At 44.5% G+C, this 17,927-nt stretch overlaps 2 protein-coding genes across 2 annotated transcripts; one reads left to right on the plus strand and one right to left on the minus strand.

Moving 5' to 3' along the window:
• Positions 1-526: 526 nt before the first annotated feature.
• On the minus strand, positions 527-9,972 carry LOC310860278 (transmembrane protein 205). Its single transcript, XM_083767097.1, has 4 exons — positions 9,860-9,972; positions 3,999-4,257; positions 3,507-3,670; positions 527-3,203 (listed from the first exon to the last, which is right to left on the minus strand). The coding sequence occupies exons 2-4, from the start codon at positions 4,096-4,098 to the stop codon at positions 2,901-2,903; spliced, it is 567 nt and encodes a 188-aa protein (XP_083623223.1). The 5' UTR covers positions 4,099-4,257; positions 9,860-9,972; the 3' UTR covers positions 527-2,900.
• Positions 9,973-11,790: 1,818 nt separating this feature from the next.
• On the plus strand, positions 11,791-13,437 carry LOC310860274 (E3 ubiquitin-protein ligase TRIM39-like; the record flags this gene model as incomplete). The annotated part of the gene is made up of 1 exon (XM_083767093.1): positions 11,791-13,437. One exon carries the CDS (start codon positions 11,791-11,793, stop codon positions 13,435-13,437), a length of 1,647 nt encoding a protein of 548 aa, XP_083623219.1.
• Positions 13,438-17,927: the final 4,490 nt, after the last annotated feature.

Genomic DNA, 17,927 nt, shown 5'->3' on the forward strand with positions numbered 1-17,927 from the left:
TTCTTTTCCCTTTTTTACCTCCTTTATGATGAATTCCTGTTGTTCTTTGACTATATAGAAGTGTCTAATTGTATGTCTCACAGACCCCTTTTCCACCGGTTGGTTCTCAATGGGAACCTGTTCAGTTCTTTTTGGTTTTTAGTCCATGAGCCAGAGCTCTAAAATTGGTGGGAAACTATACCCTATATTAAATTGTTTATAGGATCAATACAAGTAAATTAATACATGATAACCCTTCCACAGTAGTAGCTTTATCATATTTTCGACTATTTTGCATATGTTCCTACATAATGCCTCATTTGCATATTCAAAAATGTAAAATTTGTAACACAATAAATCATTGTCTTCGTGTAAGTACTCAATTGGGGAAATTTCATGGTGATAATAATCTAATATAGGTATGGTTTTGCTCCACTCAATTCATAATTTAGTGTTTCAATGTTGGAGCTCTGGCTCATGGACTAAAAACCAAAAAGAACTGAACCGGTTCCCACTGGGAACCAACCGGTGGAAAAGGGGCCTAAATGTTTTGATGAATTGAACAAGGTGGACCCTCTTGTAAACAAGTGTAATGCTTATAACTGGGTCGTCCACTCACAGTTAACGGTCTTTGTATTGAGTTTGTGCTTGAAATGTACTGTAATTCTGCAAACTGTTAATAAATATTTCAATCAATCAATCAATAGCAATGATCACTATCAGAATATACAACTATAAAGATAGAATCCTGCAGAATTGCAAGTGTGGTTGCCTGACTCCACATAGGAAACCACACTATTATAGGCAAAAAGAGTTTCACAGAGTTGGGTATGTCACCGTATACTGTCCAATCAGATGAGGGCAAAGCGCACAAAAGCCTGGGAAGAGTTCCGAATCGCTGGCCAATCGGGGGGGAGAATAGTTATTGCAGGATTTTAACATACAGTATTTAAACGATTTGCAGTGCAATAACAACAGTCTGCTTGCAACCACACTAACTACCTAAACACTTATACGATAACAAAAACATATACCACTTTTAACTACAGCATATCAAAGTTTGAGAACGACTTTTGACAGAACTGCCGTACAGATTTAATGTAAATCCTTTAGGTTTAGTTACACAAACCAACACGTTCCGTTTTCAATATACAGTATCATGATATCATCAGTAGCTATTTAACAAAAATATATAACTGCTCATAAAAACTAAAAGCAACAGCATTATAAAACATTACATTACATTAAGAACAGTCTTGCATAACCAAACAATCAGAGATCTCTGCCTACTGATGTGTCTGTTGACCACTGAAATGGGTGGAAACTATTCAGGAATCCAAAAAAGAAGAAAAAAAAGACAGCATCACAGAACCAGCTCAAAGACTTTAGGACGGTCCGTCATATTGAGGACCAATCCTCCATCTCTTTAAAAAAAATCTTTCTTACAGTTTATTATTATTACCTTGTTGCTGCATTGTCTGAAAGTAGCTGAACAAAAAGGTACTCTTATGTACCTGTACACAAGATGTAATATTATGTAACATCCTCCGGAGGCTTTTTTTTTTTTTAGCTTTGATAACTTTAACATTTTCAAACAGGTTGGGGTCATATACAAGACCCTACATGGTCTGTGCCCACCCCCCCTAAGTGAATTAATTAAACGAATGAACGGATGAAAATTAGCAACTGTGCTATATCCGGTGTATTTACGTCCATTAATATGCATTGTCCTGTCCAAATAAAAATAAAAAAGTAAAAAGCTCTCAACCTTCAGGACTTCAGTTTGTGGTTGCTGGTTTTCTCCACTGTCCTTCCCCGCATGCGCCACTGTTTCCCAAAAAAGTGTATTTATTATTAGATTATTGTTTAGAATGGGAACACCAGTGGACTGGATATCTCTGATCATTTGGCTATATATCCCAGACTAGGTTGAAGATAACAACGTTATTCCAGGTTCGCAACTATAGCAAGAGTATCACACACAACATGACAAACAGGACTAACTGGATCTTAAGTTGGAGTGTTGGAGGCTTTGGAGTTCCAGCAAGCTGACTGAAACTGGACGGAGCAGCATTCACACATTCAGTGGAAAATAAAGCACCATGCATTGTTTGTGATGTGAAAGCCACAATGCACTTTCTTAAACCACAATTTCTAAGACCAGAATGCGCTTTCTAAAACCAAAAATGCGCTTTCTAAAACCATAAATAATCAGGCTGCATTCCTAAGGCCTTAATGGTGGTCGTAGTTCAGTCCACAGCATTAGGGATAGGAGGACGTTTTTAAAGCTATGGTTGTCGTAAGGTCTTCCTGTGGCGTCAACGTGTAGAAGCGAGCTGTGATGTGAAAACAGAACAAAGCGTAACACCACGAAGTTCCGCGTCGGCTTCACAGGTGTTTCAGGCACAATCGCAGCTGTAGAAATCTGCTCCTGGTGCAAATCCCGGGGCGAAAATTAGGTGAAAGAGTGGAGTGGACGGGTTGAGCCGGTGTGCGTATTTCAGTGGTTCTCACTCAAAGTTGGGTTTCCGGGGATCCCCAGCGGTCCTTGAGGCGGTTCGGCTTGGATCCCTAAGGGTCCATTTGGTTCCATTTGGACACTCTTGGAGTTGGACACCCAAGGGTCCATTTGATTCCTAACCAAAAATGGATCCTTACAGGTCTGTAACTGCAAGAGTGACACTCTTAAGAGTTATGGGGGTCCGAGGCCTAATTCATACCAAGCTGGGAATCCTTGAAGTTTAAGAACCATATCATAAAATGATCATTTCCGTCTGGCGGGCATATTTTATTTTCTGCCCAAAAACTGGATTTTACGTGCATTTGTTTCGGTGAGTAGCGAAGTCCTTTTTACTACAGTTGGGAGACCTTGCGCGGTAGAGAAAGATAAAGGTCTTATAGAAATGCACCATTTCCCCTACCTACAGCGTGACGAGGTTCTCGGCGGTGTAACTGAGGCTGTAGAAGTTGCAGGCGATGCAGCCCAGGTTGCACAGCGAGGACAGCAGCCGGTAGAGCCACAGGCGGCCGCTCAGATGCTTGTACTTGCTGTCCGTGTCGGCAAGCTTGGCGTACGCCTCGCGGTTGGACCCTAACCCGATGTCCTGGCCCAGGCCGCACGCCTGCTCGATCAGGTGCATGTCCGCCATGATCTCCGAGGTCATCTGACCGAACCACTGGGCGTTGACGGCCGACACCGTCACCGACACGAAGAAGATGAAGATCTGGGGAACGGCGAGAACGGAGAGTTTTGTGTGTTTCATGGACATTCATGGACATTTCATTCATTCAAACCTTTATTTATTCTCAAATTACATTGAGGTCACGCTCATTTGCAGTGTCGTCGAGATACAACATTTCCTCATCGCCACTTAAAAAAAGGACTTAAAAACTGTAATTGATCAAAAACACCAATAATTAGATTAGATTATAAAACTGTTTTTCTTTTATTATTGTTGTTCTATATTGTTTGTCTCTATTTAGTTTTGTAGATTTTTGACAGAGGGTTGACACGCTACATAGCGTACCTGGAAGGCCTCCCGTTCGTCCAGCAGGTCACTGGGGTGGTACACAGCATAGATGGCCAGGTTGAGGAAGGCACAGGCGGAGCCCATGTGGAGGTAGAAGGGCACCAGGCGGCTCTGGATGAAGCCGTACGTGTGTCTGTTCAGGTGGCTGTTCATCACGAAGCCTGCATGAGGGGGAAAGCAAGCGTTGTATCATTATTACCGCTGAGTCTCGTTTTAGCCTACCGGTGACTGAATGCTAATAGCTAGGATGTTAAATTGTGTGTGGCGTGTGTTATCGCTTGGTCTACAAGCTCACAATGATGCGTTGTGATGTGTTGCGACTTGAGCTTATAGATTGCCTATTTCTTTGCCATTCATGAAAATGTTGCCACGCTATGCGTTGTGAGCTTGTAGATCTAACGAACGTTCTCCCCAGAATATGGAATCTAGGTTTTTCCAAATGGTTTGACCTTGACATATTACAGGTGGTGACGAAGTGTGGGTACAAACCTGATATGAAGGTGACCCAGATCTGCATGCCCCAGTAGGTGGAGAGCAACAGCAGGTGCAGCAGCTTGGCCGTGAAGTTGGGGTCCCGGTCGACGGCCATGATGCTTTCCTGCTCACGTTTATCTCCTCAGTACTCAGGACTCAGGACTCCACAGAGTCGCGTTGCACCCCGAAACAACCGTGCGGCCCCGCCTCTCTCTCTCCGCACGATGTCTGACTTCTATTCTCTTCTGGAGCGTTATCCTCCACTTCAGAGAGTCTGGGAATGCAGACACAATCACACATCCAACATTACATACTTTTTGGAGTGGTTCACATATTACTGATGGAAAAACTGCTGCCTAAAATGCTGGTATTGGTATCGGCGAGAATGACGGTCTATGTCATTCCCATACCACTTTTTGTTTTGTTTATTTACTTATAGCTGCACTTTAACAATTATTAACAGGATTTTTATTTAGCACAGAATGTGATGATTTGCTTGGCTGATGTGTGATGATGTATGATGATAAGAGCGCCCCTCACTTCACACGAGTGTGACTTTTTAATGGCGTTGGCGTTGGCATGTTATGAGCAACTTTCTGAGTATAAACGGTGACGTTGACATTGTGTTGGAAGCGCTCATTTTGCATGAATTTCAAAACAGGTTCAATGCAGTCAGACAGGACTTTTCTGTTGTCAACGTGAAGGTGTTGCAACGTAGATACTATTATAGATACTACAGTATATATACACAGATTTAAGTTCAATGGGTTTATATATGAGGGGGTCGTGTCTGGAAATTAATATATAAATATTTAAATATTGAATCAAGCAACTTAAAAACTGAGTAGACGTTAAAGTGAACCCAGCAGTGTTTTAAATACCCCTTTAAAAGCATACATGGTTAAAAAGCCTTATTTTATACCTTATTACCCTGTAATTAACTTAACATTTTTATTTATTTTAGAAATAATTAATATTTTACTCAAGGGGGACAACGACGTGCGTCGCTCCCAAGTTGATGTTATTTGTCCATGTGCTAATACAAACTTTATTTAAAATATTGTTTTGATGCTCATATTAACCTTGGGAAGTAATATGTTGTTTTTTAGTGTATGAATGAATGAATGAATGACTTTATTTAAGTGTCATGCCACCATGTGGCCCATCCCTCATGGATTCCTAGAGAGTATGCACATGCATGATTTTCCCATCAGGACACGCCCCCCTCATCTAGACTGAGTGGTAAAACATTGAGCAGCATGGAGTGTTGGAGTTTGGAAGCGCTCGTTGGAAATCACTCAGTCGTCCTGCCGTACCACCTGTTTCTAATTGTCACATAATGCAGGAGGCAGCAAAATGTGGAAAACAAGCACTTCCAAACTCTGACATAATGCAGGGCATTTCTTGGCAGAAAGTAGCTCATAACGTTTCTATGGTGGATTTTTATGAAACAAAAACTTTGCAGATAGAAAGAGGATAATTCAAGCTTTTCGTACAGCTGCAATGTTGGTGAGTTTGATGTTCAGACAGGACTTTTCTGTTTGGATGAATGGGCTGTCAAGGCCAGAAAGTTGTTTTTTACCACTCGGTGGGCGTTCCCGCATAACTTCCAGGTACTATGATGTCACACGCATACCCTCTATAGTGTATGCATTCCATAGGGCGAGACCACACGTGCACAAATTACAACATCAACTTGCAACAGGCGTTAGTAAAATATGAACTATTTCTAAAACAAAAAAATATTTAAGGTGTTTTTTGAGGGGCACTAGCTCCTCCAACGTCTGTTTTTCTAAATTATGTCATATGGCAGCCAAGTCTATGGACTTTTAATGTTTGTTTAGGGCACTACAAGCAACATCACGTGGTAGCCAAGTCTATGGACTTTTTCGCGACCATAGGTCGCAGTCAGTCACGCTAAAACCAGTCAGTCTGTCCGTCCGTTCGCCTGTCACGCCTTGTGACATGCCGTCTCCATATATGAAGATCACGACACTGACCTCATCAAACCGACAAACCCTGGATAGCAATGCATGGAAAAGACAGGATCATCTTTTTCTCATTTTTACTCGTTTACTGCCTTAGGCCAGCACCTCACCAACACTGGTGTGTTTACTGGTTTACTGCCTTAGGCCAGCACCTCACCAACACTGGTGTGTTTACCCCTTTACTGCCTTAGGCCACCACCTCACCAACACTGGTGTGTTTACCCCTTTACTGCCTTAGGCCAGCACCTCACCAACACTGGTGTGTTTACTGGTTTACTGCCTTAGGCCAGCACCTCACCAACACTGGTGTGTTTACTGGTTTACTGCCTTAGGCCAGCACCTCACCAACACTGGTGTGTTTACCCCTTTACTGCCTTAGGCCAGCACCTCACCAACACTGGTGTGTTTACTGGTTTACTGCCTTAGGCCAGCACCTCACCAACACTGGTGTGTTTACTGGTTTACTGCCTTAGGCCAGCACCTCACCAACACTGGTGTGTTTACTGGTTTACTGCCTTAGGCCAGCACCTCACCAACACTGGTGTGTTTACTGGTTTACTGCCTTAGGCCAGCACCTCACCAACACTGGTGTGTTTACTGGTTTACTGCCTTAGGCCAGCACCTCACCAACACTGGTGTGTTTACTGGTTTACTGCCTTAGGCCAGCACCTCACCAACACTGGTGTGTTTACTGGTTTACTGCCTTAGGCCAGCACCTCACCAACACTGGTGTGTTTACTCGTTTACTGCCTTAGGCCAGCACCTCACCAACACTGGTGTGCCCTTTCCTGTTTTGTCTACAAACAAAGACAGGATCCTAGACCTAGATCTTGACCACGGCTGCGGCTCACCGCTCCTTAGCTGCGGCTCACCGCTCCTTGGCTGCAGCTCACCGCTCCTTGGCTGCAGCTCACCGCTCCTTGGCTGCAGCTCACCGCTCCTTGGCTGCGGCTCACCGCTCCAAGAGATGGGTCAAATGCGATTACAAATTTCACTGCGGTAACGTGTGTGACAATTTGACAAATCGTAGTTACTTTTGACTTTTAGCCAGGGATTATTTTAATAGCTTACCTATACTATTGTATGTTAAAAGTGGTGTTGCTCTGTCGCTCCTGCTCTCTCACATTGGAGAATGTAACACCTGTGGCTGTCAACATGTCAGCCATCAGTAATGACTCGAGTGAGTGTACAACTGTGTTTGGCGACAGACACGCCTCGAAGGTTCAACAGGAAACAATGGAACACTTTTCAGGTTAGTGGGGCAGAGGTCAGGGTCTTCCTGAGCAGGTCAGACAGAAACCAAATAGCCCCCAATTGTACACTCTCACTCTCTTCTTGTCTTATTAACCCATCTGTGACACATTATATCTCAGCTAAAAAGCATTATACTGGTTTTTGGGGAAAAAATAGCAGATCTACAAGCTCATAGGCAGCGCGTCACTTCGTGTCGCACTACAAGCTTGTAGATCTCCAAATAATAATAATAATAATAATAATAATAATAATAAAAAAAAGTGAAACTGTGTGTGCAAATCTGAATATATATTCTTTAAATTTTTACTAATATCTTTGCTTCTGGGGGTCCATGGAACTAAATATTTTGAGATGGGGGTCAAAGGCCAAATACATATACCGGTAGTTTTGATGGTCCTTCCTTGACGGTTTAAGCAGCACCACTGTTTTTCAGAAAACTGTTAATGTTCTGCAGTACTTGGGATAGAGGGTATGCGCGTGACATCATCATCATACCAGGAAGTTACGCAGGAACGCCTACCGAGTGGCAAAATACTTCTTCTTTCTGGCCTTGACAGCCCATACATGCAAACAGAAACATCTTATATGCTTGCATTAAACAACGTTAAACTCACTTTGCCTCTCGATTTGCATATATACCCTCTATTCTAACCCGGGTCTCTCTCACACGAGAGAGAGAGAGCAGATTTCTACCGGCCATCAAAGAGGCAAATCAGGCAATCCTTGCCTGGCCATGGGAGAGATATTATTGGACTTATGAGCGCCAGGCAGTACTACTCGACACCGGGGTCTAAATAATGTCTCAATAGAAGAGTAGAGAGGACACCTCCAACAAACTGTAGTTATATTGTATTGACATACTCTACCATACAGACTGGTTAAAATTAGAGATGTCCCGATACTGTATCGGTATCGATCAGCCCTTATTTGTCATATCGGTATCTGTGAATATGCCAGTCTAACCACAGATCCGACACAGGGGTAAGGGGTTGACAGTTGACACTATGGCAGGTAAATATAATGTTGGGGCATGTGGAGTTTGCTTTGGAGTTGCCCAAATTGCAAGTGCACATGTGAAGAGTCTGGTATAAACAGTAAACACAACATGAGATATATAGCTAGATAGCTATAAACACAACATGAGATCACGACACTGGTATCGATATTCTGTATTGGTATCGGCTAACACAGAAATTGAGGTATCGGGATCGGATCGGAAGTGAAAAATTCGGGATTCGGGACATCCCTAGTTAAAATCACATCTTATTCATACTGGGATTGCAGCTATTACACTCGGCAATCATGTCATTGGTATTCACTCGGCAATCATGTCATTGGTATTCATGAGTTTAAATTATTCTGCTTTTTTTTTTTTTATCGCTTATACTGCAATCATGTCAATTGTAGGCTAATTCTACATAATAAGCATAATGCATGCTAACTTTGTCGGCTAATTGTTGTTTGCAAATCACGTCCTACCAATGTTTATTATTGTGTTATAAATACAAGTACAGGCCTGACATTTGCTTCTAGCCTCCTCCTGGCAAATTTCCCTCCTATATTTTGTGTTCTGTTTTTACTAGTATTGTTGTTGTTTTTTAAAGGACAACTTTAGTTTTTTTCAACCATGGTTCATGTTTTAGGTTGTTATTAGAGAAAGTAAAAGATGAGTGTTAATTTCTTTTAATTTGCTGCTTTCTTTCGTTTTAGGGATTTTAGCTCTTTTTGACAGGGGGGCGGGGGCATTCGAGCATGGGGCTAAATATGTATGGGGTTTATTAGGACTATAGTAAATAATAAAATAATAAATCGCCATAATATTTTGTAAAAATACATATTTAGCCCCATGCTCGAATGCCCCCGCCCCCCTGTCAAAAACTGCTAAAATCCCAAAAACAAAAGAAAGCAGCAAATGAAAAGAAATTAACACTCATCTTTTACTTTCTCTAATAACAACCTAAAACATGAACCTTGGTTGAAAAAAACTAAAGTTGTCCTTTAAATGTGTGCAAAATAAATGTAATCAAACACGCAGAACCCTTTTCACAGTGTAGCCTACTGTACTGTACCTACTGTAGCCTACTGTACTTACTGACCTTAACTCAATGACACACCCACAGACAAGGTGTTAACTCTTGTGTGTCTGCAGTACTGCAGAAGATTAATATTGCTCACTTCACTCAAACACAACCCATATGGTTCAAAGTCACCTTCACCTGACCAACTTCTTAAGTGTTTTATAATACCCTGGCGGTTATAATATGCACGCAGTGCAACAGTTACGTAAACTGAATAAAATACAGTTGATTATTATTGCATTTCATGTAATATCGATTTGAGGGTAAATAATCCTTCATAATAACAGATCGGCTTTCCCCCCCCGATATAATCGGCTATAATCGCGGAGGAAATAATCGATCGATAATATTTCCTCAGCTGTTGCTAACATTGTAGCAACGTGCAAAAAGAGAATATACATTTTATACAGTCTGCTGCGTTGAGCATGTCATTATGGATCGTAAAGACACAAAAGTTGTGTTTAAAGACAGACAGCTGCACATGATCTGCATGAACTAAAGTTGTAAATGATCATCATGATATAATGATAAAGGTGCATTAACAACGCCAACCTACCTTCCTTCACCCCAGCCAGCCGCTGTTGCTGTAAAGAAACACCACTACTGTTCTGTTGTTGTCTGTTGTGTTGTCTAGTAAACTTTCGTCTGTCACTATATACTTTAACGGTGCTACTTCCTGGCCTGCACCTTCCCGTTGAACTCTGGGAATCTGAGTCCAACGAACGTGGGCGTGTAGTATCTTAGACTAGTATCTAGCCCTGGGCAGCACCCTAAGGACAGCACTTTGTGAAGATGAGTCCGCCATTCATGACACTTTGCATCACTTTATAAAAACTGTCCTTATTCACAGTCAGTGCCTACATGCTTGGCCTATTTATATGTCTATCATGTCTATTTTAGTATTTAAGCTGATCGTTTTATTATTAGTTTCATAAATACACTTTACTGTGTGATAGGGGTTGTAATATTCATATATAATAATAATATTCATTATAAATTGTATTTCCATATTATTTTAGATTTCTCATTAGTCATTTCTCATCATGTTTCCCTTATTATTATTATTGTTATTAAATATATAGCCTATCCTTCCATTCCGTCTCCCTTTGAGAACAGTGAGAAAGCAACATTGTGTTTGTTGACATTCTAACCGCGATACATAACTAATTTGCATACTTAAATGATTGACGTTCGGAGGATCCCCCTCATTCCACTGGTAACGCTATGAACTGTGGGTAATTTATTTGCCAAAGTCAGCTTCGATGCTGACTTTGGCAAAGGGCACATAAAGGGGCGAGGCTGAGCCCTCACTGACTTACCGATTTCAAATGGGACATCCCTCAAGCCCTCGCAGACTTCACATGAACTCGCAGCTAAATCAGTGAGGGCTCATTGAGTCAGCAAGGGAGTGGATTGGGATTGGGCCTAAGTGTAGTATGCCTTCCAGGAGTGTCCGTACACAGAGATGATATGTGTCCGTGGCAAATTTTATATATATGTCGCTCAAACATAGTGAAAATAGCCAAAGAAGCTCACAATGCATCACAACTTTTTTTTCCCACAAACCTTTGCTACTCAAACAAAGACGGCTTTAATGTGCTGAAAAACTACTGGAAAGACTCTCAGATGTAAAATACACATTTTTTAGGTGACAAGGTGACCACTGAAAACTACAACATGACGTCACGAGCGGTGGTAAGTGACTCACCGGAGTCACCGCTCACCGAAGCATTAAGGCTCATACATAGTCTGGATTTTCGGTGGTGAGGTGACCACCGAACTACAACATGACGTCACGAGCCGCGGTGAAGAGCAAACCACCGCCACCGCTCCAGACCTTCTCTCTGTTTTTACTTTAACGTTGAGCGGTGGGCTCAACGTTATTTCAGCACCGGTGGTCACCTCACCACCGAAAATCCAGACTATGAATAGGCCTTTAGTCACCTAGGGTCTTGAGCTCTACAGTCTACAGTGTTGTTAGCTAAGCTGCTGCGCCGCAGTGCGTCTACGTAGGTGATGCTTCTTGCCTTGCCTGGCTTTGCCCCATGGGTTGGCTCCCAGTGTGTCAGGTTTGCTTGCCTTTAGTTCCGGGGTGTCTGATGCAGTGCTCTGCCTCATTAAGCCTCATTAATCGTTGCAATATAGCCCGATCAAAGTACTTGGAAGCCAGTCTGATGTCATTGAACTCATGAAACATATTATGGGCAATACTGACGTCATATTGGTCAGGACAGGTCGGCTTAAGAGTGGCCCTCACTGAGGCAGTATTTAGAGTTACCGTTTATAAATAATAGAACAGGTTGAAACTCAAAACCTGTAAACTTAACCTTCTACTGTAGTCACATTAGTTACCATGGACAGCCTGCACTGGGCCAGTTCCCAGTAGGGTTTTTACAATTATTACAATCCTGATCAGAGTAATAGCTATTAATCTGCAGCTACCATTCAGGAAATATACTATATATATTTCTTTTCACCTTTGTAGAAATGATTTCTGCCAGCAGTCTCCTGTCTGAAGACCAGTTTCTGTGTTCTATCTGTCTGGATGTGTTCACTGATCCAATAGCCATTCCATGTGGACACAACTACTGTAAAACCTGTATCACGCAGTACTGGGACAGTAATGATGTGTGTCGGTGTCCACTATGTAAAACAACTTTTTATACAAGGCTGGAATTCTCTGTTAATAAAATTCTGTCTGAGTTGACTGAACAGTTCAGGAAGTGTCATGCATTGAAAAGTACTTACAACACGAGCCAAGAAGCACCTGTTAAAGCAGATGGAGTCTACTGTGACTTCTGTATTGAAACCAAGCTCAATGCTGTGAAGTCCTGCCTGGTGTGTCTGGCCTCCTACTGTGAGACTCACCTGGAGCCTCATCAGAGAGTCTCTGCGTTTAAACGACACAAACTAATTGACCCTGTGAAGAACCTGGAAGACATTATGTGTAAGAAACACGACAGACCTCTGGAGCTGTTCTGTAAGACTGACCACATGTGTGTTTGTCAGTTCTGCACAGAGTCAGACCACAGGTTACATCACATTGTATCTCTGAAAGATGAATATGAAGAAAAGAAGTTTGAGCTGGGAAAGACAAAGGCTGAAGTTCAGCAGATGATCCAAGAGAGACAACTGAAGATTCAGAAGGTGAAACACTCAATAGAGCTAGGCAGGAAAGATGCAGACAGACAGAGTTCACACAGTGTGCAAGTCTTCGCTTCTCTGATCAGCTGCATTGAGAGAAGCCAGGCTGAGCTCACTGGTGTGATCGAAGAGAAGCAGAAAACAACAGAGGAACAGGCTGAAGGAATCGTGAAAGAACTGGAACAGGAGATCACCGAGTTGAAGAAGACGAGCTCTGAGCTGAAGCAGCTCTTACACACCAAAGACTACCTCCACCTCCTCCAGAACTTCAGGTCCGTCAACACCCCTCCACCCACCAAGGACTGGACAAAGGTCAATGTCAACCAGTCTTCACATGGAGAGACTGTGAGGACAGCTGTGGCTCAGCTGGAGAAGACACTCAGTCAAGAGATAGAGAAGCTGCGTGACGCTGATACAGAGCTAAGTAGGATCCAACAATATGCGGTGGATGTAACTCTGGACCCCGATACGGCACACTGCAAACTCATCTTGTATGGTGATGGAAAACAAGTGAGCGTTGGCGACACGAAGAAACTCAGAGACAACGCAGAGAGATTCTCTGCATTTCTTTCGGTCTTAGGACAACAAGGCTGTTCCTCTGGAAGGTTTTACTACGAGGTCAAGGTCAAAGGGAAGACTGACTGGGATTTAGGAGTGGCCAGAGAGTCCATCAACAGGAAGGGAACAATCACACTGAACCCCAGCAATGGTTACTGGACAATAGTGTTGAGGAGAGGAAATGAGTACAAGGCTGCTGCTGGCCCTTCTGTCCTCCTCTCTGTAAGAGAGAAGCTCCAGAAAGTGGGAGTGTTTGTGGATTATGAGGAGGGTCTGGTCTCCTTCTATAATGTGGAGACCAGAGTTAATATCTACTCTTTCACTGGCTGCACCTTCACTGAGAAACTCTATCCATTCTTCAGTCCTGGTGTTAATAATGATGGCAAAAACTCTGCCGCTCTGATCATCTCTCCTGTCAATCACATAGACTAGTCTAATCATCCACTTTACATGAACATGGGTTTGGCCTGGGGCTGGGAGGCTAAGACTATCAGGACAGCGGGAGGATATTTACAGTAGGAGGTTCTGAATGTTTAGGAGGGGGTGCGCGTGCATTAGTGCGCGCCATGAAATGCACATACACGCCCCTCGTACATGCACATTTTCGCGCATTTTCACACGGAAAAGTCCACATGCAAGTTATATGAACAAACTGACACAGGCAACTAACCAGGATAAAGCGCTGTAATACAGCATATTTATTAGGCCTATAACAGAAATTAGTTTTGATTAAAATTATTATTATTTTCCCCCTCCTGTCCGAGGGGGGGGGGGCTGTGCCTGCTCCAGCCCCCCCAGCATCCCTACTTCCCCTCAGCCATGAGAGACTATGTTCTTCTCGCCCCCTGTCCAGTGCCCAGTGCCCATGATAACATGCACCAACAACAGGGACACCCTGTTGAGGATTCACATGAGTACTTGGAGGCCAGTTGTGAAACTTCATAATTCTGGGCAAGACTGAAGTCAAGTATGTCCATATTTGGACAGGACTGATGTCATATTGATGTATTCAAGGTAGTTGAGCTAAAAGCGGAGCACATGGAATGCCAGGGCTAGTATAGAGAGACATATTGAGCAAGCCAGTGGGCCAATTGGGACACGTTATATAAAGGTAGTATTCTGCTCACGGTCACACCAATTACCATTCCTGGATCGTGGTCAACCCTTTTAAAGTTGTTTTTAGACAATTATACTAATCCAGATCGTAGAAATGGCGTCTGCCAGCAGTCTCCTGTCTGAAGACCAGTTCTTGTGTTCCATCTGTCTGGATGTGTTCACTGATCCAATCACCACTCCGTGTGGACACAACTACTGCAGAACCTGTATCACACATTACTGGGACACTAGCGATGTGTGTCAGTGTCCACTATGTACTAAAACCTTCATGTGGAGACCAGAAGTCTGTGTGAATACTTTCATTTCTGAGATGGCCGATCAGTTCAGGAAGACGCAGCAGTGGGGCAGAAATTCCAAAACAAGCCTGCACGACGAGCCTGCTCAACTGGAGGAAATCTCCCGTGATGCCGGTGCCACGCACAAGGCCCTGAAGTCCTGCCCGGGATGTTTTGAGGACTGGGAGAACAAAACACTTGAGGAACTCACGCTCGAGGACATGATGGACCTCACGGCCCGCATGGACAATCATCGGCATGAGCATCAGCGGCCGGAGAAGACGGGTAGACGTGCACTAACCCAAGCTTTCCCATCACCCGGACCGGAACCGGAGCCTGCGCGGTGGTCATGTTCAGCCGGAGTCGCCCCAGAGCAAAGGAGGCGTAGACGTATGTCGAGTCGAAGCTGCTTTAATTGCGGCAAGAAGGGCCATTTCGTTGCCGCCTGTCCCGTCCAGACAACAGACAAATGCTGCATATCAGCAGGCGGAATACTGACGAGCAACATCTCTGCTTTAAATCAAAAGATGGTCAGGTTGTCGTGGAGGTCCCAGAGCGTCGAGGTTCGTGCCGTCATATCGACAGGATCAGAGACCAACTTCATAGACAGCGCACTCGTTGACCAACTGGCCATACCCACCGAGCCGTTGAGCAAAGCTATCGAGGTCAGCGGCCATCTGCCCCACATAGGCAGGATTGAGGCCCTCACTGTCCCCGTCTCCCTACTGTTTAACGGCAACCACACAGAGTGGCTGAGACTGCCTGTCCTTAGCCCCTTTAAAGCCCCCATAGTGGTGTTAGGACTCCCCTGGCTTAAGGCCCATGTGACCCTGCTAGACGGGGCCACCACGGACATCATACAGTGGAACCCCCAATGTTTCTCAAAGTGTTTTCGTCAGCTCCCCCACGGCCAGAAGAACCCCGCGGACCAGGAACAACACCCGGGGACCCGCCGGGTTCCACGCAGGGCCCAGACGGCAAGGAAGATGCGCTGGATTTGAAGCCCATAAGGTCTAAGGAAGTGCTTTATTAGGACTAAAGTTCTCATTAATGGACTATAGGTTTTATGCTTGTATTCAGCCGCTAGTTTAATGTCTTTCAATTTCCTGCCATGATATGTTTTTTTTTTGGTAATTGCTGTTACAATAGGGGAATGCTGCTTGGAAAAAAGTGGGTCTGTAACCTCCTCTGAACCTCTCCCAGGGTTGCCTCGCCACCATGCCCACCTCGCGATGTGTACATTACTGTTCCAGCTCCACACAGTCTCTAGCACTGCAGGCTCCTCCCCATTGAGAAACTGGACTGCCTGACACACAGCCCGTGTCTGGCAGCCCAGACTTACAGTCTTTACTGACTTTGCCGACCTCCCGGTCTCTCTCTTACAGCAGCCTGTGTTCCAACGGTATTCTGTTTTCCTGGCCTCCCAGGGTCATTTGCCTGACGTAGCCCTCCAACGTCTGGCTTTCAGAGATAACGTCATGTGGCAGCCAAGTCTATGGACTTTTATGCCCCCCCTGCAAAAAGACAGGACCCGTCATGTGGCAGCCAAGTCTATGGACTTTTAATGTTAGTGTTAAATGTTTACGCAGTGAAGGTGAGAAGCAGTGAGTGAGTAAAAAATACGAGTGTGATTTTTGAGTGGTGCAGCCACTCCAAGGAACAGCAATGTGTATCCCTTTGTATGTATGTATGTATGTCTGTCTGTATGTCTGTCTGTTTAGAGTACCAACATGCAGGTGACAAAGTGGCGCTGTTGAGCTTCACACTGTGCACAGCTGCATGATGGGAAGCTGAGTTTTTTGCAGCCATTACGATTACGTGATTTCGGGTGTGACAGTACAGTACAGTACAGTACAGTACAGTAGGGGACCCCCACACGGTCATTTCTCAACCGTTTCAGACGCGGGGCGGCTAGCCGGAACCGGGCCAGCACCCTGGGCTCGTTCCTGTGGGTCTGGAAGTTTCAGGGACCCCCTGGGACCCCCACACAAGAGTTGCACCACCTCAGTTCACACGGGTGTGATTTTTATTTGATTCCTGAAAAGTAAACATTTTGGAGGTCTCCATCCGACAAAGACGATTTCTGTATTGTAAGGGTGGTATTCTAACAGGATCATTTTACGTTTTGATTTACCTTCGAGATAACTTTTAGTGTCATACTCTTTCCAGACAGATTATTGTCCAATATGCATCCCGAGTAAGTAACTGCTTCTTTGGTTGTGATTTCTGTGTCACTTTGAACCCATAAGACCTCTTTAGTTTGGCTGTGGACCCCTAAAATCCCAACTCAGTTTTTGCAGAGATGGACAGACAATTGTCTGCTAACCGGGTACTAGTTTTCTAAGCAGCCCGTCAGTAGGGAGCGTTGGGCGGGAGGAGCAAGACGAAGACTCCACATCCTCCCGGTGAGGGCTCCTCACTGACAGGAGAGAAGACTCCACATCCTCCCGGTGGGGGCTCCTCACTGACAGGAGAGAAGACTCCACATCCTCGCGGTGGGGGCTCCTCACTGGCAGGAGAGAAGACTCCACATCCTCCCGGTGGGGGCTCCTCACTGACAGGAGAGAAGACTCCACATCCTCCCGGTGAGGGCTCCTCACTGACAGGAGAGAAGACTCCACATCCTCGCGGTGGGGCTCCTCACTGACAGGAGAGAAGACTCCACATCCTCGCGGTGGGGGCTCCTCACTGGCAGGAGAGAAGACTCCACATCCTCGCGGTGGGGGCTCCTCACTGACAGGAGAGAAGACTCCACATCCTCCCGGTGAGGGCTCCTCACTGACAGGAGAGAAGACTCCACATCCTCTCGGTGGGGGCTCCTCACTGGCAGCAGGAGAGAAGACTCCACATCCTCCCGGTGGGGGCTCCTCACTGACAGGAGAGAAGACTCCACATCCTCGCGGTGAGGGCTCCTCACTGGCAGGAGAGTCAGTGGGACACGGCAGTGATAGTTGATAACACACACGGTGATAACACACAGTGATAACACACACATGTTTGTGGGAATTAAGGAATCAATTGGCAAAAAAGCGATTAAAGTGGGGAGAAAAAAAAGGGTAAAAAATAAATAAAGTTAGTTTATAAAAAGAAAATAGGACCTAAAATGCTCTATTGATGATAAATATGAAATATTCATTAAAGATTATACCCCACATGATAAATCCTTATGTTTTATATTTAGATTAAAGCTCAACCCAAATCCTTGTTGAAGCTATAGCCTTTCAACTTTCCATTATGACGCAGCAAAGAAATAACCAACAGATCTCGACAGTTTTTTGAGGGTCTAGCCCAGCTTTGAGTCTGTGTGAACCCCATAGCAATGATGATAAGGGCGCCCCTCACTTTTTTAAGATTTGTTTTTTGGGGGCTTTTATACCTTTATCGATAGGGAACAGTTTTGTCAGACAGGAAAGCAGGAAAGGGCGAGAGAGATGGGGAGTGACACGCGGCAAAGGCTCAGGAGTCGAACCCACGGCACGCCGTCCGGCTGGCTTGGCAGCCTAGGTTAGGTGCCCAGACCGTCCGGTTGGC

The sequence above is a fragment of the Protomyctophum parallelum genome (assembly GCF_964188405.1).
Source record: "Protomyctophum parallelum genome assembly, chromosome: 6".
NCBI lineage: Eukaryota > Metazoa > Chordata > Actinopteri > Myctophiformes > Myctophidae > Protomyctophum > Protomyctophum parallelum.

Bases quoted from the DNA above. Each gene is read 5' to 3' on its own strand.
- LOC310860278 (XM_083767097.1), bottom strand. From the start codon at position 4,098: ATGGCCGTCGACCGGGACCCCAACTTCACGGCCAAGCTGCTGCACCTG. The intron at 3,671-3,998 runs GTTTGTACCCAC...CCCCTCATGCAG, and splicing joins CTGGGTCACCTTCATATCAG to GCTTCGTGATGAACAGCCAC. The intron at 3,204-3,506 runs GTACGCTATGTA...GCCGTTCCCCAG, and splicing joins ACGAACGGGAGGCCTTCCAG to ATCTTCATCTTCTTCGTGTC.